This window comes from Leucoraja erinacea, chromosome 8 (genome assembly GCF_028641065.1).
Source record: "Leucoraja erinacea ecotype New England chromosome 8, Leri_hhj_1, whole genome shotgun sequence".
NCBI classification, from domain to species: domain Eukaryota; kingdom Metazoa; phylum Chordata; class Chondrichthyes; order Rajiformes; family Rajidae; genus Leucoraja; species Leucoraja erinaceus.
This window is the reverse complement of record NC_073384.1, coordinates 12,596,141-12,620,644: the sequence shown is the minus strand read 5'-3', so window position 1 is coordinate 12,620,644 and position 24,504 is coordinate 12,596,141. Positions and strand designations below refer to the sequence as shown.

General features: G+C 43.9%; 1 protein-coding gene and 1 long non-coding RNA gene across 3 annotated transcripts in view; one reads left to right on the top strand and one right to left on the bottom strand.

The window, feature by feature from the left end:
• Positions 1-24,504, top strand: part of cfap61 (cilia and flagella associated protein 61) — a 114,657-nt gene that overhangs the window by 55,603 nt on the left and 34,550 nt on the right. For both annotated transcript variants that reach the window (XM_055638990.1, XM_055638991.1), the window contains exons 18-20: positions 2,289-2,384; positions 3,093-3,261; positions 8,521-8,689. In XM_055638990.1, coding sequence (XP_055494965.1) covers positions 2,289-2,384; positions 3,093-3,261; positions 8,521-8,689 — 434 coding nt within the window. The remainder of the gene's footprint in view (positions 1-2,288; positions 2,385-3,092; positions 3,262-8,520; positions 8,690-24,504) is intronic.
• LOC129699321 (uncharacterized) overlaps positions 1-24,504 on the bottom strand; it is a 35,906-nt gene that overhangs the window by 3,238 nt on the left and 8,164 nt on the right. The window contains exons 3-5 of the long non-coding RNA XR_008723829.1: positions 8,282-8,402; positions 7,780-7,955; positions 6,686-6,937 (exon numbers count right to left, since the gene is read on the bottom strand). This is a non-coding gene — a long non-coding RNA (uncharacterized LOC129699321). The remainder of the gene's footprint in view (positions 1-6,685; positions 6,938-7,779; positions 7,956-8,281; positions 8,403-24,504) is intronic.

Below are 24,504 nucleotides of genomic sequence, written 5' to 3'. Positions count from 1 at the left end.
TTTAGACTTTAGAGATATGTTCACACGGTTTCTGCTACAATAAATGCAACCTTTCATTTACCCACATTGTACTATACTGTCAAACTTTACAAAGCCTCACAACTTGCTTGCCCAATTATATCAAATTTAAATTTAACTATTATACCCTTGGTCCTTGCATCTCAGTTATTTATTTATGTATAGTATTTGAGGCCCCCGCACAGATTCCATTGGCATGCCACCGGGTGGCGCCAGCAATGGCTGCCTCGCCAACAGTCTGTCTCGCCAACAGTGTGTCTGTCCCTTCCTCCGTTGCTGGCTCTTTGTATGTGTTAAATGTATCTTTTTAGTGTTCTTTAGCTTGTCTTATGTGGGGTGAGGTTGGGGGGCGGGTGGGGAGTTGGGGGAAACTTTTTCTAATCTCTTACCTCGGCGGAGGTGCGATTTTTGTTCTGTATCGTATCTCCGTCCGCACTGCGTCCTAACATTGAGGAGTTGACGGCCTTTGCTGGAGACCGACTTCGAGAACTCCACTGCGGGAGCCTGCGGACTTAAACTTACGGAGCTCGCGATCCCTGCCGTGGGTCGACTTTGGGGCTCCAACCGTGGGAGTCTGCGGACTTTAACATCGCGGAGCTCATGGTCTCTGGCTAGAGACTGACTTCGGGAGCTTCGATTGCCCCGAAGCGGGAACTTCGATCGCCCCGACGCAAGGGCTTCGACCGCCGGCTGTGGGAGCTTCAATCGCTCTGACTGCGGATGGTTCGACTGTCCCGACCGCGGGAGAATAAAAGAGGAAGAAGATTTGGACTTTATTGCTTTCCATCACAATGAGAAATGTGAGGAATCCGCTGTGGTGGATGTTTATGTTAACTTTTATGTAGTTGTGTGTCTTGTTGCTTTTTTTTAGTATGGCTTTATGGTAATTCGAATTTCACTGTATCTTAATTGGTACATGTGACAATAAAATGACCTTGAAACCTATCTTGTAGCTTGGCAACCTTATGATGATTTATCTCAAGCTACAATTGCTGGAGGAACACAGCAGGTTAAGCAGCAGATGTAGTGCGAAAGCAATTGCCAACATTTTGGATGGTAATGTTGCATCGGGACCTTTCTCCCAACAGATGTTACTCGCCCTATTGAGTTCCTCCAGCAGATTGTTTGTTGCACTAGATTTCAACATCTGCAGTCTCTTGTGTCTCCAATGATCTATCTCAATTTCCTCTTCTTTGATAGTCAGCCAATCCACAATATGCTCACATAATCTTGCCACTGCAGTAATCCTTTACACGGCACTTTGGTAAATACCTTCTGGAAATGCAGATACAAAATATCCACAAATTTTCTTTTATTCCCCCTGTATGTTATCTCAAATAAAATCTAATAAGACTTCCAAATGCAATTTCCCTTTCATACAGCCTGTTGACTCTGCTTAATTGTATTATTACGTTTTAAATGTCCTGCTATTATTTTTGTAATAATGCATTCAAGCATTTTCATAATGACAGACTAACTGACTTCTAGCTTCCTGCTTTCTGTCTCCCTCTTATCATGAATTACTGTTGCCGTTTTCCAATCTAGTAAATTTTAGAAGATCACAACCAGCATGTTGGTTAAACATACTGGCACTCAATGACCTTCAACCAACTCCTGACAGATTTAATTTCTGCATCCTTCCATCCTCTCTTCCAATATTTATATCATACTACTAATCTGCATGAGAGCATTAAAAATATTTTGAATATATTCTCCCACATTCCTCCTTAAGTATACAAGGAATTTGTCAGCAATTTTTCTTCTTGCATATTTTAGGGCCAACGTGTATAAATTGATACTAGATTCACAGGCCACAATATGCTCTTCTGGAGAGGGGGCTTACTCAAAGATATCACCATCAAAATTGTATTGAAGGCCGGGATCTATTATATCCATTGTAATCATGTATTGTCTTTACGCTCACTGGTTAGCTTGCAACAAAAGCTTTTCACTGCACCTCGGACACATGACAATAAACTAAACTGAACTGAATTATATATGTTCATATATGACATGAATATATGGCCCATTGATTTATCAAGACTTCTGCATTTATAGGTAGAAGAGGTTTATTTTGCCACTGATGCCCTGCGGTAGCAACAGCCGTGTATATGAGGTTGTGTTTTGCTGTATTTCATGTTCGTGTGAACACGTAGAAAATGCAAGCTCTCTTCCACAAACCTGCTTCTCTGGTTCTATCCGTATAGTATTTGGTTTAATGTTGATTACTGCTTCATTTGTTTTTTATTTAACTTTTTTCATTTTTGCAGCCCACACCTCCGCTTCAATAACATTACATTGATTACAGCATGTGCAATTCCTGCATTTCACTCACATCCCTCATGTAGAAGATTCCAAACCAGAAGGTATGTGCACTAACTGATATAATTAACTGAAAATGTTTGATTATGTTTTATTTCAAACAATAATGTGGAGGAGGATCGCAATAAGGTACACAAAACTGTTTGCTGTAATTGTTATATGGTTAAAATAGCAAAAGGGTACAAGCAATTAAAATGGATCCAGGCATTAAGAACTTCTTGTTTCACTGTTGATAGTATCACATGGAATTACATTGCATAGAAACCTTAACTCAAAAAACTGACACAAATTGATCACATGGAAGATATGGAAGTATCTTAAACTTAACGTCATATCCTTACTGATCAAATTATTTGCCCCTTCCCTGTTATCCATTTGTGCCGGATAAATTTGATGATCATAAACAGCTCAATAGTTGCACTGTCATCTCCTTATCGGATGATCACGATTCAGACTTCAGCACGTAATCTGGCCTGCTGCCTCAGTGCAATGCTGAAGAAGTCTTGATCTCGTATCCTTTGAGATTTCATTTAGATTACTCTGAGCTACCCACAGGATTGTTAGTCACTACGGCAGAAGAAGCATTGTTTTCAAGCTCCGGCACCATTTTATACCCATGATCTTTGTCTGTAAGCTTTGTCTGTAAGCTTAGCCAATAGTATAAACTGTGGACTCATCGCCTACAATACGATTTGTTAATTTTAGAAAGGCTGAAATTATCAATTTAAAACAATATTCCTTTCCTTCTGCAGTCACAGTTATGAACATGACGATTATGCACTGATGTCATTGCAGTCTTGGGTTAATATAGTGGTCGTCAAGATGATTGGCATTGACAGGGCTGCCAAACATGTGATTGTAACTGGTGGTACAAAAGTACCATATGAACATCTAATCCTTTGCACGGGACAACAGTTCCAGGTAAGTCTAAGTACCGATTTAGCAAAATATGTAGGTATGATTGATTACTGACTTTGATTCATTCTCATTTAATTCCTGTTTTTGCTAAATTTCTTTCTGCGACAACCTCGAGTATATTATTTTTGTTTTTGTTTACAGTACCGTGGCCACTCTTTACATGTAAATGTACATGTGTGTTCTGATGGCTGTTTATTTGCAAAGCATCGAGATAATTTATCTGGACATTATCTTAATACTGTTTGTGGAAAGTGACTTTTGCATTTCCTGCATTGTTATCATTATCTATCTATCTATCTATCTATCTATCTATCTATCTATCTATCTATCCTAAAACTCTCATCTTGACCACTTCCGATCTGCGTTGTATTTAAATTGCGCAAAAGTTATGCCCTATACCGCAAGGATTTTTTCGCCACCTTACTCACCGTTCTCCTCTGCTCCAAGCGCACCAAGTTTTGTTCTGATTGGTGGAATATTACAAAAGTTATGAAGGTTTAATAAATCGTGCGATGAGCAGACTGGTTTTCTCGCCTACTGGTCACCATGAAGGTAATGCCCCTTCCGGCACCCGCTGTCTGGCGTGGAGAATAACGCTGAAGCGGACTGCGAGCGGGGGCTGTGTTCTGTGAGCGAGGGGCTGTGCCCTGCGAGCGGGGGAGGGGACCACCACGACAACCCGGATGCCGATGTGTGCAGCCGGGGACGAGAGTCGTTTAGTGAGTCTGGAGCCGGTGAGTGCGGTCGGAACCGGGGCCGGAAACCGATGAGCCCACACACCAGCCCTTCCCCTCCCCTACCCCCCCCCCCCCCCCACACCCCCCCCCCACCACCCACCCCCCCCCCCCCACACCACCCCCCCACACCCAGCCCTCCTCCCCCCACATTACCCTTCCCCTGCATCATCCCCGTCCCCTACACCCCGCCCTCCCACCCGTACACACCCCCTCCCCCACCCTACCCTCCACCACCTCCCCCCTACCCCAAACACCCCTCCCACACACACACCCCCACCCACACCCCTCGCTCCCCTCACAACCCCCTTACCCCCACCAGCCTCCTACCCCCCACCCCCCATGCCCCACCACGCCCTGAGTGAACTGTGAGTCCACAAGCAGTGAGTGAGTGAACTGTGAGTCCACAAGCCATGACTCACTGAACTGCGAGTCCACAAGCCATTGCTGAGAGAAATGTGAGTCCACAAGCCGCGACTGACAGAAATGTGACTCCACAAGCCGTGGCTGACTGAACTGAGTCCACAAGCCATGGCTGAGTGAACCGTGAGTCCACACGCCGTGGCTGAGTGAACCGTGAGTCCACACGCCGTGGCTGAGTGAACCGTGAGTCCACAAGCCGGTGCTGAGTGAACTGTGAGTCCATAAACCGGTGCTGAGTGAACTGTGAGTCCGCAAGCCGTGGCTGAGTGACCTGTGAGCCCACAAGCCATGGCTGAGTGATCTGTGAGTCCAGAAGGCTCACCACCCCCCCGCCTACACACCCCCCATCCCTCTCCCCTCGCATACCACCCCCCCTACCCCCCAAATGCAAGCAGCGGCAGGCAACGGCAGCAGTAGGCCATGGCAGTGCTTCCCACCCCCCACCGGCACCGGCCTGAAGCCATCCCCCTCCCCGGCTACAGACCGCTCCCGCCGGCCCCCACTTTAAGTCCCCAGCTGCGGGACAAACCCAATAATCCATTCGGCCCACAATGTCCATTCTAGCCCTCTGGAAACCTGTCCCTTTAGCCCATAACACCCATACTAGCCTTCCAGAAAGCACCCCCACTGGCCACTGCCTGAAGCCGTCCCCCTCCTCGGCTGCAGGGCGCTCCCCCCTTCCCCACCAGCCCCCATCAGTCCTGCCTGAAGCCGTGCCCCTCCCCAGGCTGCAGGACGCTCCCCCCCACCGGCCCCCAACAGCCTCCACCTGAAGCCGACCCCCTCCGCTGGCTGCAGAATGCAACAAGAGATGCAACAAGAAAGAATGGACTGAATAAATCTCCTCTTTAACATTTAAATCGTTGTTATATTTTAAGAGTTATTCACATTTAAACTGCAATATATCCCTTTTCCACTTGCCGTGCTCGTCAGCTGCACCAGCACAGTAATACCTGCGTGTTCTACGTCACAATGGGAACCCAATGGGGGGAAATGGCTGCATCGCCGGAGAGCGGCTAAGAGTGGATGCGGGTGGGGGGGGGGGGGGGGGATTGGGGGGGGGGGATGGAGTGAGTGCTTGGGGGGGGGGGGGAGAGCAAGGGGTGGAGTGGAGGGGGTTAGTGGAGATGGGGGGATCAGGGACGTCACAACGGGAACCCGTCAGCCTTATCTGAAAAATTCATGCTTTATTTCTCGAGTTATTAATGAAAATGTTCAAAAATCTGACAAAACTTTGAAATAAAAATGACTCTTTCGCTGATGACGTCACAATGGAAGTGCATGCCTGCCGTCTTCCACGCGCAGTGAGTGACGTCACCCCCACCTCTCCTCCCCCCGTTATTTAAAAGACGCTCGGGGGTCACTTTCGCTCGGGGATCGCTTTCTCTCTGCACTTTCTCTCGGCTCCTTGGTCACTCTCTCTCTCTCTCTCTCTCTCTCTCTCCCCCCCCCCCGGCTTCTCTTCCTCCACCCCCCCTCCACACCTGGCCTCTCTTCCACACCCCCCTCCCTCCTCTTTCCCCCCTCTCTCCATCCCTCTCCCTCCCTCGTCTCTCGCTCCCCCCCCCTCTCTCTCTCTCTCCCCCCCCCCCTCTCTCTTACCCTGCCTCTCACTCCCCGGCCTCTCTCTCCCCCCCCGGCCTCCCTCCACCCCCCCCTCCCCCCCCCCCTCTCCCCCTCCCTCCCCCCCCCCCCCCCCCCCCCCCTTCCCTCCTCCCCCCCCCCCCCCCTCTCTCCCTCCCCCCCTCCCCCCCCCCTCTCCTCTCTCTCCCTCTCTCCCTCCCTCCCTCTCTCCCTCCCCCTCCCTCTCCCCCTCCCTCTCCTCCCCCCCCCCTCTCTTCTCCCCCTCTCTCACTCCGCCCCCTCTCTCTCTCCGACCCTCTGTGTCTCTGCCCCTCTCTCTCTGTCTTTGCCCCTCTCTCTCTGCCCCCTACCTCTCCCTCTCTAGACGTGCCAGCGAGTTTACAAGCTATGCGTGAGTGGATAGGGCAGGGATGGGGTAAAAGGAGCGAATGAATAATATAAATATAATATCAAGGAGGGTGGTTAGTGTGTGTGGGGGGGGTGGTTAGTGTGTGTGTGCGCGTGTGGGGGGTGGTTAGTGTGTGTGTGGTGGGTGGTCAGTATGTGAGTGACGCAGCAGGCCCCCCCCCCCCCCCCCCCCCCCACAACCGTGCGTCGAGGGGACAGGACCCAATGGGTCCCACTAAGTCTAGCATTAACTAAAATTCTCGCCTCGGTAATAAACAACACAGTCTCTACTCCCTTACTTTAGTTCTGAATCCACAACTCTGCATCTCTGGTTTCTCTTTGATCTTTCCATATGTCACATTCAAGTCCATCTTGTTATTGATCCATCTCCAAAAGCTGTTGAGCGAGTGTTTGTGAACGACATGATCCTCTTGCCACTCGATGACACAGTGGCGCAACTGGTAGAGCCACCACCTCATAGAACTGCTATCCCAGGAATTCTTCTTCTTCCCATGTTGTGTTGTCTTTGTTGGTGGTCATGTTAGTACTCCCTCCAGAAAAAAAACATAAGCTAAGGAACTAATCATTAACAAGAGGTTTGTATCTGAAGTCAAAACTTTCAGGATGCAAGGATTAAAATGAAAACTTTCAGTAGAAATGCAGAATATTGTTAAAATGCAAATTAATAAATTCCCTCTGCAAAGATTTATCCAAACTTGCACTATGCAAATGATAGCATGGAAGGAAATAAAATAAATCACATTCAGACATAACAGAATAAAATTATAATTAATATAATCATCTGTTATATATCTTGTATCCATTGAATCTTATATCATCTTGTATCCATTGGATACAATTGGATATATTCTTGTATATATTGGATCTTCTTTTAATGAACCTTATCAGCTTAACATGCATATCGTATTAATTCTTATCATATAAAATGTGTTATTTCCTATGGACCAAATTAACAGTGTTTCTCATATTTAAGAAAATTTAAGACTGATCCATTTGCTAATAACTGCAGAAGCTTTGTAATAAAGTTCACTACTAACTTTGTGGAATATTATCATGCAGTAGTCCGTGCCAACTATTTATATGAAATTATTTCTCCTGGAGTAGAGTGCAGCATAGAATTAACTTTCTATGTTCCTGGGAGGAGTTAAGTAAGAGGTTTGCTATTAAGCCGATTATAATAATACAATGTAAGCAGGTTTTCGAGGATTCGGATCAATAATTCGAGAAAGAACAATTCAAGATTATAAACATATTAATATAAATAAATAGATTTTTTATATAAACACACACATATATATTTGGTTTATTAAACATTATATATATATATATGTTTAATATGTTTAACATATATATGTTTAATAAAGCAACAAACCTCACACCCTCTGCCCTTCCTGTCTCCATTGATACGAGCAGTGGCTGGGAGCAATGGCTTGCTGTCCCTTCGAGGACTCCAGCTGGTGAAGGCTGATCTGGAGAACTTAGTTGCTGGTCCAAGGAGAAGTCCCAAAGACTCGTATTAAAACTCCCCTCCTTTGTACACCATCTGTACTAAGATAGAGAATTTCTTGTGACAATTGCTTAGGCCTTATCATCAGTTTAGGAGTAAAAATGGTAAATGGAAACAAAATTCATGCCTGCTACTTTGCACATATAGATTTAACCATGTGTCGTGACTGTTCTGACTTCATTTTTATTTTCACTTCAATCCAAAAGTGAAGACACTTTTGTTGTAGTGTTAATTTGGCTCCATAATTGTTAACAGCTAATCAAATGATTGAGAATAAAGAGGTCAATGATAACACAAGTTAGCAATTTCAGTGCATGTAATTAAAAGGTCTTTGAAAGCATGAGGTTTGCTGTTTTTATGTAATTACCTGCAAGGTTAACAAGGTGAGGGAAGTTGACTGCCGATGCATCGTTGCTCCTCCAGATTCACTGGCACAGTGCTGGCTGTCATGCCGAAGGCAATAAGGGCATGTAGGGAGATCATGTTTTCTGGTGACAGGAGGCAAAAAAGGACAGCTGGCATCAGTGTTAATTAAATCAATAAAAGTATAGTTGTAGTAAATTTTAGAAAACTAAGACTGATTAAAACATATTTTCTATTATGTAGGTTCCGTGTCCCACAGGAGTGGACATACGAGCAAGTACCAAGGATGTGACTGTGGATCCTGACAAACAATTTACAGAGCAAGTGCCTTCCAACCTTTTCATACTGAATGATCATCAGGAGTGTGAAAATACACTGCATTGGCTCAAAAAACGTGCAGCAAAGCCGAAAGGTCTGACTTAATCTTACTTAAGGTCTTTTATGAATACTAATGAATTACCCACAACCTTACTAATTGTGGTAAACATTGCCGATGAAAAGTAAGAAGTTTTAGTTTTTCAAAGCAGTAGTTTTAGTTTTAATCTTAGAGATACAGTGTGGAAACAGTCCCTTTGGCTCACTGAGACCATGCCAACCAGGGATCACCCACATATTAGTTCTAACCTACACACCATGGACAATTTTTACAGAAGCCAATTAACCTACAAACCTGGGGTAGACACAAAATGCTGGAGTAACTCAGCGGGACAGGCAGCATCTCTGGAGAGAAGGAATGGGTAACGTTTCGGATCGAGACCCTTCTTCAGTTCTTTCCTACACAACGTACAAACCTGCATGTCTTTAGAATATGGGAGGAAACTGGAGCCACCGGATAAAACTCACGAGGCACAGGGAGAACGTACAAACTCCGTACAGACAGCACTTGTGGTCAGGATCAAACCCAGGTCTCTGGTGCTGTGAGGCAGCAATTCTACCATTGCGCCACTGTGTCATCCAATTTAAAAAAATGTTTTTTGGGTTATTCACTCATTTGATACAGTGTTCTGTGCTGTGGGTGAGAACAGGAAATTAGGTGGAGATGGAAATTAGTTTGGGAACTGAAATACAGAAATACGTGGTGGAATGGTCACTAGTGTTAAATTAGCGCATAGAGGGGGTCTCCAAAGCATTGGTAATGGTGAGACAAAGTGGGAAAGCCAGGGCTGACAAGGGCTAATTTTTCTCACAGTACGTGCTGGCATTTTTTCCTTGCCACACATAAAATGCTTACAAAAATTAAAGGCTCTTTGCTACCACTCTCAATTTCAAGTAACATTTATTGTACTGCCAAATCTTTCATGTGGTCATGATATCAGCACACAGGCCATGAAGTGTCGGCTCTCTCATACTTGAAATGTTACAGTTGAAATTGCAGTGTGTAGAAACATCTCACAAATAGCATAAAACTCCCACTACATTTTAAGGGCTAAAGTAATATATTTGTTATCTTTCCATCTCTGTTGTCAAACTACATGCAAATACTACCAGCGCAGTTTACAGGCTGACACTTTAACAACGTTTTGAATGGCAAGGGTCATTGGAAGCGAGTTTACATTAAACAAGGAAGAAAGGATATAGCATCTTCTATAGATAGATAGATCCTTTATTGTCATTCAGACCTTACAGTCTGAACGAAACTATGTTGCCTGCAGTCATATACAGAATCAATAATAACAAAACATACAATAAACACCAATTAAACATCCACCACAGTGAGTTCACCAAGCACATCCTCACTGTGATGGAGGCAAAGTCTTAGTTTCCATCTCTTCCCTCCTTGTTCTCCCTCTGCGCTGAGGCGGTCGATCCAGGCCGGAGATGCCGCTCTCCAGTCCAGCGGACCTCCGTGGTGATGTCGCCGCCGCCGATAGCCGGAACGCCGTCTCCGCTCCGAGACGGCCCGCCACAGTATCAGCTCCGGGCCGCCGCCCCAGCTCCAGGTCGATGCCCCAGCTCCAGGTCGCCGCCCCAGCTCCAGATCCTGCAGTCTCCGCACCGGGCCGCTGCCCCAGCTCCAGGCCGATGCCCCAGCTCCAGGTCGCTGCCCCAGCTCCAGGCCGCCGCGCCAGCTTCTGGTCCCGCAGTCGCTGCTCCAGGTCCCGCCGTCTCCGCTCCGGGCCGCTGCCCCAGCTCCAGATCCTGCAGTCTCCGCTCTGGGCCGCTGCCCCAGCTCCAGGCCGCTGCCCCAGCTCCGGGCCCCGCTGCATCAGCCCCAGGCCGCCGCCGAAAGCCAGAACGCCGCACCAGCAAGTCGGGCCACCGCTGCTCAGCCCCGAAGACGGCCAGCCTCTCGTTGGTAAGTCCTGGCTGGCTCTGCCTCCGGAGCCTCGGGGTCGGTCGCAGGCTGGAGGCCGCCAGCTCCGCCATTAGGCCTCAGCGCAGACGGAGGCAGAGAAGGGGGATACGACATGAAAAAGTCGCATTCCCCCGAAGGAAGAGACAGAGAACATGTTCCACCCCCTCTAACACAACCCAACAAACTAAAACTTAACCAAAACAAGACCCAAAAAAAAAACAAAAAAAAAAACAATATATTTCCTTCTAGGATTTTCCAAGGCATTATATAGTCAAAATGGCACTTATGTTTGAATTGCGTCAGTATTGTAATATATATGGTGCATAATATACAAACACCTATTTTACACAAACTATATTGTGATAACTGAGTGGTGCTTTGAGGTTGGTGCAGGTCTTATCAGTCATTCTAGCTCAGACTGAAACAGCTGAGAATAACCTACCTCGTTGGTAGGTTATTCGTAGAACTCGATGGGTTGAATCTGCTCCTACAACTTAGACAATAGACAATTGGCGCAGGAGTAGGCCATTCGGCCCTTTGAGCCAGTACCCACCATTCAATGTTTAAGAAAGAACTGCAGATGCTGGAAAAATCGAAGGGAGACAAAAATGCTGGAGAAACTCAGCGGGTGAGGCAGCATCTATGGAGTGAAGGGATAGGTGACGTTTCGGGTCGTGACCGAAGAAGGGTCTTCGGCATTCAATGTGATCATGGTTGATCATCCACAATCAGTACCCCGTTCCTGCCTTCTACCCAAATCCCCTGACTCCGCTACCTTTAAATGCCCTTTCTAGCTCTCTCTTGAAAGTATCCAGAGAACCGCCTCTGAGGCACTTATGAACTATGGAGACCCTTGGACTATCTCTGATCGGACTTTGCTGGCTTTATCTTGCACTAAACGTAAAACACGTTATTTCTGTTATTATGCATCTGTACACTGTATATAGCTCGATTGTAATCATGTATTGTCTTTCCGCTGACTGGTTAACATGCAACAAAAGCTTTTCACTGTACCTCGGTACACATGACGATAAACTAAACTCAACAATGTTGCGATGGCAAGACTTTGGGCATCAGTTTGTAGATGCTGCATTGCAGACCTTGGTAGCAAAGATGGAGCAGGCAGATGTAGTTTATTGGCCAGAAGAAATGGAAGAACATCCTAACACATATTCAGAAAGGTTGCTGTAGCTCAGTGGTTGTCAAACCTCTTTGGGCTACTACCTCCTTAGCTCCATAAACTCATCCCCAGTGCCCCCTATAAAAAGCATTATTCAGAATAGCAGTTTGCACGACTGACTAAAGACAATAATGCAATACAATTCAAAACAGTAACAATTAATTGCACATTTATTCAAAATCCAGTTACAGCTTTTTACATTAATTTAACAAAATTGATGAACTTGATCCAACGATACCAGCTTTTCAAAGCTTGATAATCATTTAGCAAGAGTCCTAGATACCTCATTTAGTACTACTTCACTGTTCAATAAATTCTCAATGAAATGGATGGGCCTGATGAAGTGACACCGGTCTCCCAATGTCTGGTTTAAAGTTACTTAGCAGGACTCGTATATTACCACATTCAGCAATCTGGAGTTGATTTCTTTACTTGGAGAGAAGTTGGGTGACCACACTAAAACCACGTGCTACTAAATATGATGTTGGAAATGCAACAAGGTGTTTCTTAACCACTATTCATAGTGCGGGATAGCGATTGGAAATTTCATTCTGTACGTTCATAAATTTTAGGATCAGAATGAGGCCATTCGGCCCACCAAGTCTACTCTGCCATTCAATCATGGCTGACCTATCTTTCCCTCTCAACCTCATTCTTCTGCCTTTTCCCCATAATCCCTTACACCCGTAATAATTAGGAATCCTTCACTTTCCGCCTTAAAAATATCCATTGACTTGGCCTCCACATTCTTCGGTGGCAATGAATTCCACAGGTTCACCACCTTCTGACTAAAGAAATTTCTCCTTATCTCCTTTCTAAAGATACGTCTTTTTATTCTGAGGCAATGGCCTCTGGTCCTAGACTGTTTCACTAGTGAAAACATCCTCTCCACATGCACCCTATCCAGACCTTTCACTATTCGGTCAATTTCAATGAGGTTTCCCCCTCATCCTTCTAAACTCCAGCGAGTACAGGCCCAGTGCTGTCAACCGCTCATCATATGTTAACCCAATCATTCCTGGGCCTATTCCCAACCAAAATTTTTGGTACGATTTCTTAAACATTGGATTCAACTCATGGTCATTTTGTAGCTCAATTTTATCCTCCTCCATTACCCCAATTTCCTCACGTGTTGACTCGCATTAATTACCATTTACAAATTGTTTACCAAGCTTCAAACAACCATCATCTTTTGTGTTTTACTGCGTTTGTCACATTCACTCCCAAAAGACCTGCAAAGACTTGTCTTTATTTTTCTATTCCATTGCTCCCAGTCTAAAGCGAGTTTCTAAACGAGTGGAATCTGTTTTCATTTTAATGCCCTGTCAATTTAGTCGATGTCCTGAAAACTTCAATGGAGTCATCCCTTAAACTTCTCAATTCAGTAGAATTAAAGCCCAGCATGTGCAACATAATTTATCATTGTCATTTAATCCTTGAGTTCCACATATTTTATAATATTTCTTTTTCAAACAAGAATTGGTCATTGTTAGCCTTTCCAGCATTTGGTGTCCATTCCTGAGCTGGGTAGTAGGATAGTATAGTATAGTAGGATAGTATAGTATAGGATAGTATACTCCCTTCCCTGTAAGACATCGATGATCCAGATAGGGTCTTATAATAATCATGGTTGCTATTGTTCATACTAGCTTGTTATTGATTGGAAATTAATTTTGTTACTTCAATATAATTTCCCTAGCTATCATTGTTGGATTCAAAGTCATGTTGGACTTTGACTGCTAGACCTGTGAATTAACCATCATATATTTTGATAAATCTATGCTACACTCATGTTATAAGTCATAGACTCAAAATGATGCAACTAAATGATAAATTCTAGAAAGCCTTTTAATTATACCTGTATACATGATTTTCTTTTGGATCCTGGACTTCCACATGTATGATTTACTAATGCACAGAGGTGCTAAGACATGAACAAGTTCATGGAAGTGATACTTTAAACAACATCCTTTGGTGCGATGTTGGGAAAAAAATATTTGAATTTATGTAACATCATTGGAAATAGGAAAAGCACAACAAAGTAAGGAGCACTCAGTTGCAGTGAAGCGGAGAATAACCAATCAGTTCAATATAACGGGGTTGTGCAGCGGTAGAGTTGCTGCATTGCCGTGCCAGAGACTCAGGTTCGATCCTGCCTATGGGCGCCGTCTTTACAGAGTTTGTACGTTCTCCCTGTGACTGTATGGGTTTTCTCTGGGTTTTCTGTTTTCCTCCCACTCTCCAGACGTACAGGTTTGTAGGTTAATTGGCTTCTGTAAATTGTCCCTAGTTTGTGGGATAATGCTAGTGTACGGGTGGACGCTGGTCGGTGTGGAGTTGGTGGGCCAATAGGTCTGTTTCCACGCTGCATCTCTAAAATAACTAAAATATGTGCATTTAATATTCAAGAGAGATGCATAGAACCATTAATATATGCTTTAGCCAATATTGTATTAGTTTGGAGACATCTTTACTTCATCCAGCTTTGTTTCCAATTCAATTTCCAGAATTGAATTGCCATCGAGGCACAGTCCGTTGTTTTACAAATACTTCATATATTTTAATTAATTTTAATTTGCAGTATTGTTTAGAGTGGATATACTGAAGAATGCACATGTAAGCCCATTTAATTGTGCAATTAACTGCTAATTTAATTAAGGACAATTTACTGTAATTACCTTACATTTATTTGAAACATTCAAATGATTCCCCTTAATTAGGAAACTAAGCAGGGAGAGACATTTTCAGTGCTAGCATAAATCCTAGTTTGATAATGAATGTAATTTAATTCTTATAATTGGTCCTCATATTATCCACATATGAATAACTTAACTGCAATCTGCCAAGTTCTTTTTAAGATTCATGTAACGTGCCTACAAACTTGATCAAGAAAACATTTTGAGCAAACCTGCTAATGTTCACAGGATATTTTAGGGAGATGACATATCAATTTACAGAATTAAGCGCATGTAGTACATTGATTGGCATTTTGCAGTATAGAGCTCTGGTGTCTGTTAATATATCACTTTATCAATATTAGATTATTGAATTGAAATCTATCGATTGACTTCCTGATACTTACGTTATCTTGTATTATTAACCATGCAGATCCTCGTAGGTCTCCAGGTGCATTGTTAGTGAATCACAGGATACACTCTTTTATAACAAGAACATTTGATCATCTAACCTAAGATAGACACAAAAAACTCAGCGGGACAGGCAGCATCTCTGGAGAGAAGGAATGGGTGATGTTTTGGATCGAGACCCTTCATCTAAGCTAATTGATGATATATTTGAGGATTGCAGACAAACAAGAATCATTATTTGCTTTCATAAGCAGCTTTCCCATCTCATTCCTTTTTGCTAACTTACTAGTTGTCATCCTTTTTATTCCCACCCTCGGCGTACACCGCAACAAGGATGGATTTGGAGAGGCTGATACTAGTAAGAGACGTGCAGAATATAAGGTTACAGCACTGGAGCATTTGAGATTGTAGTTTACACCTGGGAGTACTTTGTGGATCATTGAGTCTTAGCAATTATTCAGATTAGATTAGTTTACTGTCTTATACACCAGAGTGCAATGAAATTCCTTGCTCACATGAAGCTCACAGAGTAAATAGTATACATACAGTAATAACAAAGCCAACTATGAGTGAAGACAGCAGAATGATGCAAGATTATAGTGCAAAACAAATTAAAGTAGAATAATGGAGCAGCCAAATGAGGAACTGATTTACCAGCAACTGATGGTTTGGCACCCAGTGGCGGACTGGCCAGGGTGTCAGCTTGCCCGATGGCAAGTGGGCCCCTGATGAAGTGGGCCCCTGATGAAGTGGGTCCCCTTTGTCTCCTGGCAACCAATATTTTTAGACCCAGTCCGCCACTGTTGGCACCTCCTTTAATTTGGACAAAATCAGCAGAGCGCACTTGAAATCCCCCACCCCCCAGAAGTCCCCCCCAAAATGTTGTGCCTAGGCCGGGTAAGGCGACCGATCTCAACCTCATGGACCTGTGGCCAGGGCTCTGGAACTCCGACCAGGCCAAAGCAAGCAGATTTGTTTCCCATAGCTGACTTCGGCAGCTGATGAGAGGGTGGAATTGGCCCCCTCTGGATAGGGCTTTGGAACTGCGTCATGACCCCAGCCAGCAGATCTGTTCCCACAGTTCACTTCCAAGGTCGACTTTGCGAGCCGGTATCTCGTTCCCTCTGCGGCCTAATTGGACCACTCCGATATCATTGGACTCCTCGCAGAGGCCATGACCTCTGTTGGTTCAGCAAAATGGGTAATCCAGAAAGGCTCTGGAACCAAGGGTGCCGGAAAATCGGTGGTGGACCTGTAGTTCCATTCTACCGGAAATGTAACTTACTGGTACATTCGGGAAAGGCGTGTGAAAGGTGATTGATTCAAGAAGTGATTAGTTCATTGATGGTGGTGGGGGGAAAGCTGTTCTTTAGTCTGGATGTCCAGGCTTTCATGCTCCTATATCTTCTCCCCGAAGAGAGAAAAGGAAATGGGCAAGTGGGCAAGAATTGTTGATGATACGTCCAGCCTTCCTGATGCAATGCACCATGAAGATGGACTGGATGAAAGAAGTAAAGAGCTTCTGATGGACTGGGCTTTATTCACCACTATCCGCATGTTAAGGCAGTCATGAGCAGAGCAGTTGCCAACCAGGCTGAGATGCATCCCATCAGAATACTACTTGAAGCTCATTTGTGGAACTTCAAAGAAATCCTAGCCGTCACACCGAATCTTGTACACCTGAGAAAGTAAATATGTTGATCTTCTTGCATATGGTGTACTCAGCTTAAAGTTGTAGGACATCTTGTTCTATTTGATCTTATTTGATTGTGCAGGCCGGGGTGATTGCATTCGTTGAAACAAGGCGGACCACGTGAAGGTTGCAATCTTCCACCCAATATGCTGATGTGCTTTCTTGATCACTGCGTCAGTGTGATGAGACCAGGTTTGGTTGCTGGTGATACGGATGCATAGAAAGTTGAATCTGTCGACCATCTTGTACAAGCACTATTGATGAGGACAGGGTTGTGTTCACCCACTTGCTTCTTTACACCAGCAACCAAATTATTTTGTCTTGCTCATGTCAGAGTTGATGTGGACAAGCTTTTCCCTTTGAGAATAGGGAAGATTCAAACAAGAGAACATGACTTCAGAATTAAGGGACAGAAGTTTAGGGGTAATATGAGGGGGAACTTCTTTACTCAGAGAGTGGTAGCGGTGTGGAATGAGCTTCCAGTGGAAGTGGTGGAGGCAGGTTCATTGGTATCATTTAAAAATAAATTGGATAGGCATATGGATGAGAAGGGAATGGAGGGATATGGTATGAGTGCAGGCAGGTGGGACTAAGGGGAAAAAAAATTTGTTCGGCACGGACTTGTAGGGCCGAGATGGCCTGTTTCCGTGCTGTAATTGTTATATGGTTATATGTTATATGGTTATGTCGAGGACTGTTTTCCAGACCCCATAACACACGGTTCTTGATTTTGTTCTTGTACTTTGTCTCATTGATTTTGTTGATCTGTCCCACACAGTGATCTCACTGGCGATCTTTGAGTTGGCTTGATCATTGATCATTTTACTTGTCTGCTCACTTGTGGGTGTATAGGGAGTAGATCAAAGGACTAAGCACACAACACTGGTGAGCAGCAGTGTTGAGGGTCAGGGTGGAGGAAATGTTATGACCGATTCTAACCGACTGAGGTCTGCCGGTCAGGAAGGCATAGAAGTGCCGTGGCATGGGAATGCACATGTAGTAGGCTGTGAGATTGAGTGTAGACATTTGGTGGCCTTTGAGAGTCTGGAGGATAGGAGGAAAGTGAGAGGTTTGCTATTCGGCAAATGATGCAATGTAGGACAGGACAACAATGCCTATTACCTTTCCAGGAATAAGAATGGGACACTTGGAAGATAATCAGAATGTTGGAATGACCCAGTTGGATCTTCTGGAAGCTGACAAGGACCTGGGTTGCTGAGTAGGAGAAGCTGAATTCTGAGATCATCTTGGAAATGATGTTGGCAGGAGTATGCACTTACCAAGATAATTGTAAACAAAAGTTTTTGGATGTCTCCTCCCGTTCCTTAACCCTCGAGCTGTCTCCTCCCATCCCCGCGCCCTCGGGCTCCTCCTCCTCCCTTTTTCCTTCCTTCTCCCCCCCCCCCCACCCCCCATCAGTCTGGGGAAGGGTTTCGGCCCGAAACGTCGCCTATTTTCTTCGCTCCATAGATGCTGCTGCACCTGCTGAGTTTCTCCAGCAATTTTGTGTACCTTCGATCTTCCAGCATCTGCAGTTCCTTCTTGAACAAAGGTTTTTGGGTTATGTGTATAGGGAATTATACTGGATAAAAAATAATATATGGGTGGAGGATGGGGATTAATCGGCCATGGAAGCAAATAAAATAAATGGTGATTTTTTTGTGTATTGATGCAGCTCATAATTAGACAATTGGCATTGGGGTAGTTAGATTTGTAGAATAGAGCAGTGAAGCAGCTAAAGAGTTCAACAAAGGTGCCATGGCCTTGTAACAGACAACAGATGGCAAATTACAGACAGATATTGGTGAGAATTAGATCAGGAGTATTCACTGTGCGTAAGAGGAGGCACAAAAACACAGCCCGAGGCTCTGAAAATATGTTTAATTGGGCAGTGTTCTGGAGGATAGAGAGTACAATTGATGTGTGGCCACCACGTCTTTTGGGAATGACTCGAGATGACAATACAAAATTATGTTGGGGCAACATTTTAAGATCTTGCAGATTACATGAACATTTTGCAGATGACATGACATTTATAGTTTGTAAATAGTGAGGAGCATACCCTTAAGCAACATCAAGATATAGACCAGCTGAAAATATGGACACAGCAAAGGCAGATGGAATTTAAATCAGAATAGTGTGATTTGATGCATTTTGGAAAGTCAAGTAAGAATAGGGAATGTTCCCAAGGGAATGTTGATGAAGAGTGAGTCATTGGTGAAGAGTGGGTGCCTCAACCTCGATGAGATAACTCAGGAACATCAGTGATCTATAGTCCATACTTCCATTGATCACACACGAGTGTAGACCTGTTCATTATTTTCCACCCATTGCTGTGTAGGACTCAGAGTTCCCCAACATTCTTCCAGGCACACGCATTAGTGACTGCACAATTATTGTGTCAAGTAGTCCTCCATATTACATTCTAACCTTCATTAATCCAGTGCGTTTGCTTGATTAGTATCCACCTAATGTATGATGACCAGCAATTAATCATGCAAGTCTGTGCATGCTTATCTGAGAGCTGCCATGAAATTTTAACATTACAACAATTATCCACCCTGAATTGATTTCCTTGAATACCAAACAAGAATCTGGCAGCTAGAAAACTAGACTTTTGTTTGCACTCTTGGCTCATACGTCCTCGTAGGAATTTCATTCAGCAGAATTATGTATGGCCCATGGAAAAATACAACACAAGCTTTATCTAGCAAACTCCAGAAAGCATCATAATTTTACGCAAATGACAGAAAGGCCCTATATAAAGTTAGTATCAGGTCATGTGCGGCCAGCAAATGGATATCAATCTTTCAATGCATGACGTAATGCATTTTTTGAGATGCAGCAGATCAAAGGAATCCATACAAGAGGTATAGTGGGACAGAAAGATGTTCACAGTTCATTTAGATAATAGTTCAGATTGACAAGGTTGGTTAAAATCTCTTACAGGATGCCTTCCCTTATTAGCCGAGCCGAGTAAGTGCAAGGGAAGGCTATGATAAAACTGAATGGAACATTAGTTAGAGCAAGGCTTCAAACTGCTTATAATTCTGGTCATCTCATTATAGGAAAATGCAATTGCATTCCATAAGCCCAGAAGACATCCACAAGCATGTTGTCAGGACTGGAAACTTTTAGTCACCGGGAAAGATTGAATAGGTTGAGCTGGTTATCTTTGGGACAGAGGAGGAGTTCTAGTTGAGGGATATAAAATTAGGAACTAAGTTGGAGTAAATAGCAAGTTCTTATTTCATTTAACAGAGTGATCAAAAACCAGGCGGCATAGATTGAAGGTAATTTGTGGAAGAATTAGAGGATAAATGAAGAGTTTTCTTTTTCACCTGAGAGATCGATAGGGATCTGGAATCTCTGCCTCAAATTGTGGTAGAGAACAAACTCCATCATTTGAGTATAGAAGTTGGGATGTAATGTTAAAATTGTACAAGGCATTGGTGAGGGCAATTTTGGAGTATGGTGTACAATTTTGTTCGCCTAATTATAGGAAGGATGTCAACAAAATAGAGAGAGTACAGAGGAGATTTACTAGAATGTTGCCTGGGTTTCAGCAACTAAGTTACAGAGAAAGGTTGAACAAGTTAGGGCTTTATTCTTTGGAGCGCAGAAGGTTAAGGGGGGACTTGATAGAGGTCTTTAAAATGATGAGAGGGATAGACAGAGTTGACGTGGATAAGCTTTTCCCACTGAGAGTAGGGAACATTCAAACAAGGGGACATGACTTGAGAATTAAGGGACAGAAGTTTAGGGGTAACATGAGGGGGAACTTCTTTACTCAGAGAGTGGTGGCTGTGTGGAATGAGCTTCCAGTGAAGGTGGTGGAGGCAGGTTCGTTTTTATCATTTAAAAATAAATTGAATAGTTATATGGACGGGAAAGGAATGGAGGGTTATGGTCTGAACGCAGGTGTATGGGACTAGGGGAGAATACGTGTTCGGCACGGACTAGAAGGGTCGAGGTGGCCTGTTTACGTGCTGTAATTGTTATATGGTTATATGGTTATTTTAAACCGGACTCCACTGAGTGCTTTAGGGCCCTGACCTGCAGGGCTAAAGACCCACGGGTGGGAGGTCATATTAGATTGCTTATCGTTCTTTCAACTGTCACTAGCTCAATGTGCCATATGTCTTCCTTGCATGTTGTCAAATGTCAGTGATTCTTTCATCTTTGAGTTAAAATGTGAACTGGCCCTTCGGTGACCTCTGCTGGGTCACTGTTGTCACATCTACTTATTTTTGTGCAGTAAATTCTTCAGTTCGCATTGGCATCCTACAAAATCACTGTCATAAATTGCCAGTTTTGCCACTGCTTAGTATGGTAGAAACAGCCTTTGTTTGGTGGAATTGAATTATTAGATCGCTCCTCCTTTCCCCCCTTAACTGGACACCGGGTTATTATCGCTGTTATTTCAAGGCCAAATCTGAAGTGATGGGAGTATTCCACCACCAGGTTGACGAGCTTAGTGTGCGAGTGTGTAATTGGGAGAACTAATTAGAGGGAGAAAAGGAAGGAGCCATGCCCATATACTCCCTACTGTGTGTGGCCTCCAGCTTTGACACAACAATTATGCTTTAACCAATGATGTGGATGGAAGCTTTTCCTATCAGTGGCCGTATATAGATTTTCAACCTACTGGTTATTTCACTGCTGTTGAGTACCGATTCCAGGACGGAAAGAGAAAGTATATGGGTTGGATATTGCTGGCTATGCTGAATAGAACTGCTTTAAACTGTAGTAATCATGACCCTCTGCAGAAGATTGGGACTGTCTCTGACAGATCGGAACTCATTTGAAATCCAACATTCCATTGATTTCAATGTGTAAGGATATAGGAGGTAGTAAATTACTATTTTTTAAATTTGTTTATTTAGGGCTTTAATTATTTAATTCAAATTAGATTTAAATTAGGGGAATCGATGACCAGAGGACATAGGTTTAAGGTGAGGGGGGAAAGATGTAATATGGTGGTAGGTTTATGGAATGAGCTGCTGGAGGAGGTAGCTGAGGCAGGTACTATCGCAACGTTTAAGAAACATTTAGACAGGTACGTGGAAAAGACAGGTTTAGAGAGATATGTGCCAAATGCAGGCAGGTTGGACTAGTGTGCATGGGACATGTTGGCTGATGTGGACAAGTTGGGCTGAAGGGCCTGTTTTCACGCTGTAAGACTTTATGACTCTAAATGTATTATTTATCTGTTTAAATTTTAACTTAAATAATTTGCTTTAGTTTTCATAACCTTCAAATGTTTCTGACTGGTTAGCGGTGTATAAAACGTTTAAAGATCTATTACAGCTGTTATACATTATGAAGCACAACCCTCTGCTTTGCTGGCTGCCAATGTCTGCCAGGAGCAATTGAGGCCAGGCGGTCCTTGCTGAACTGCAGCTCCACATTGGGACCAGGATAAATTGTAGGCATGGAGTCACCTTGGACATTGATTCTACATTTGGATTGAGGAGGTTGGGGGTCTGGATTTAGAAACATAGAAACATAGAAATTAAGTGCAGTAGTAGGCCATTCGGCCCTTCGAGCCTGCACTGCCATTCAATATGATCATGGCTGATCATCCAACTCAGTATCCCGTACCTGCCTTCTCTCCATACCCCCTGATCCCCTTAGCCACAAGGGCCACATCTAACTCCCTCTTAAATATAGCCAATGAACTGGCCTCAACTACCCTCTGTGGCAGAGAGTTCCAGAGATTCACCACTCTCTGTGTGAAAAAAGTTTCTTCTCATCTCAGTCCTAAAAGATTTCCCCCTTATCCTTAAGCTGTGACCCCTTGTCCTGGACTTCCCTAACATCGGGAACAATCTTCCTGCATCTAGCCTGTCCAACCCCTTAAGAATTTTGTAAGTTTCTATAAGATCCCCTCTCAATCTCCTAAATTCTAGAGAGTATAAACCAAGTCTATCCAGTCTCTCTTCATAAGACAGTCCTGACATCCCAGGAATCAGTCTGGTGAACCTTCTCTGCACTCCCTCTATGGCAATAATGTCCTTCCTCAGATTTGGAGATCAAAACTGTACGCAATACTCCAGGTGTGGTCTCACCAAGACCCTGTACAACTGCCGTAGAACCTCCCTGCTCCTATACTCAAATCCTTTTGCAATGAAAGCTAACATACCATTCGCTTTCTTTACTGCCTGCTGCACCTGCATGCCTACATTCAATGACTGGTGTACCATGACACCCAGGTCTCGCTGCATCTCCCCCTTTCCCAATCGGCCACCATTTAGATAATAGTCTGCTTTCCCGTTTTTGCCACCAAAATGGATAACCTCACATTTATCCACATTATCCTGCATCTGCCAAACATTTGCCCACTCACCCAGCCTATCCAAGTAACTTTGCAGTCTCCTAGCATCCTCCTCAGAGCTAACACTGCCCCCCAGCTTAGTGTCATCCGCAAACTTGGAGATATTGCCTTCAATTACCTCATCCAGATCATTAATATATATTGTAAATAGCTGGGGTCCCAGCACTGAGCCTTGCGGTACCCCACTAGTCACTGCCTGCCATTGTGAAAAGGACCCGTTTACTCCTACTCATTGCTTCCTGTTTGCCAGCCAGTTCTCTATCCACATCAATACTGAACCCCCAATGCCGTGTGCTTTAAGTTTGTATACTAATCTCTTATGTGGGACCTTGTCGAAAGCCTTCTGGAAGTCCAGATACACCACATCCACTGGTTCTCCCCTATCTACGCTACTAGTTACATCCTCGAAAAATTCTATAAGATTCGTCAGACATGATTTACCTTTCGTAAATCCATGCTGACTTTGTTCAATGATTTCACCACTTTCCAAATGTGCTGCTATCCCATCTTTAATAACTGACTCTAGCAGTTTCCCCACTACCGATGTTAGACCAACTGGTCTGTAATTCCCCATTTTCTCTCTCCCACCCTTCTTAAAAAGTGGGGTTACGTTTGCTACCCGCCAATCTTCAGGAACTACTCCAGAATCTAAAAAGTTTTGAAAGATTATTACTAATGCATCCACTATTTCTGGAGCTACTTCCTTAAGTACTCTGGGATGCAGCTTATCTGGCCCTGGGGATTTATCGGCCTTTAATCCATTCAATTTACCCAACACCACTCCCCGGCTAACCTGGATTTCACTCAATTCCTCCAACTCCTTTGACCCGCGGTCCTCTGCTATTTCCGGCAAATTATTTATGTCTTCCTTAGTGAAGACGGAACCAAAGTAGTTATTCAATTGGTCCACCATATCCTTGTTCCCCATGATCAACTCACCTGTTTCTGACTGCAAGGGACCTACATTTGTTTTAACTAATCTCTTTCTTTTCACATATCTATAAAAACTTTTCCAGTCAGTTTTTATGTTCCCTGCCAGTTTTCTTTCACAATCTATTTTCCCTTTCCTAATTAAGCCCTTTGTCCTCCTCTGCTGGTCTTTGAATTTCTCCCAGTCCTCCGGTATGCTGCTTTTTCTGGCTAATTTGTACGCATCATCCTTCGCTTTGATACTGATTTCCCTTGTTATCCATGGATGTACTACCTTCCCTGATTTATTCTTTTGCCAAACTGGGATGAACAATTTTTGTAGTTCATCCATGCAGTCTTTAAATGTCTTCCATTGCATATCCACCGTCAACCCTTTTAGAATTAATTGCCAGTCAATCTTGGCCAATTCACGTCTCATACCCTCAAAGTTACCTTTCTTTAAGTTCAGAACCATTGTTTCAGAACCATTTGGACCGAACCAACAAAACTTTGCCCATCATGTTTTCTGAGCATGTTTCAACATTTATGAAGGAGTTTCTCCAGTGTGTATAATGACAGGAAGAAAAGAACAACAAGTAGTGGTAATGGTAGAAACTACTTGTGCGTAGGCAAGCTGAAAAGCAATGCAATACTGTCTCTGTGAAGCCTTATGTAGAACCACGCAAAGTGAGGAATGGATTAAATGATCCTTGGACAATGGTAAAC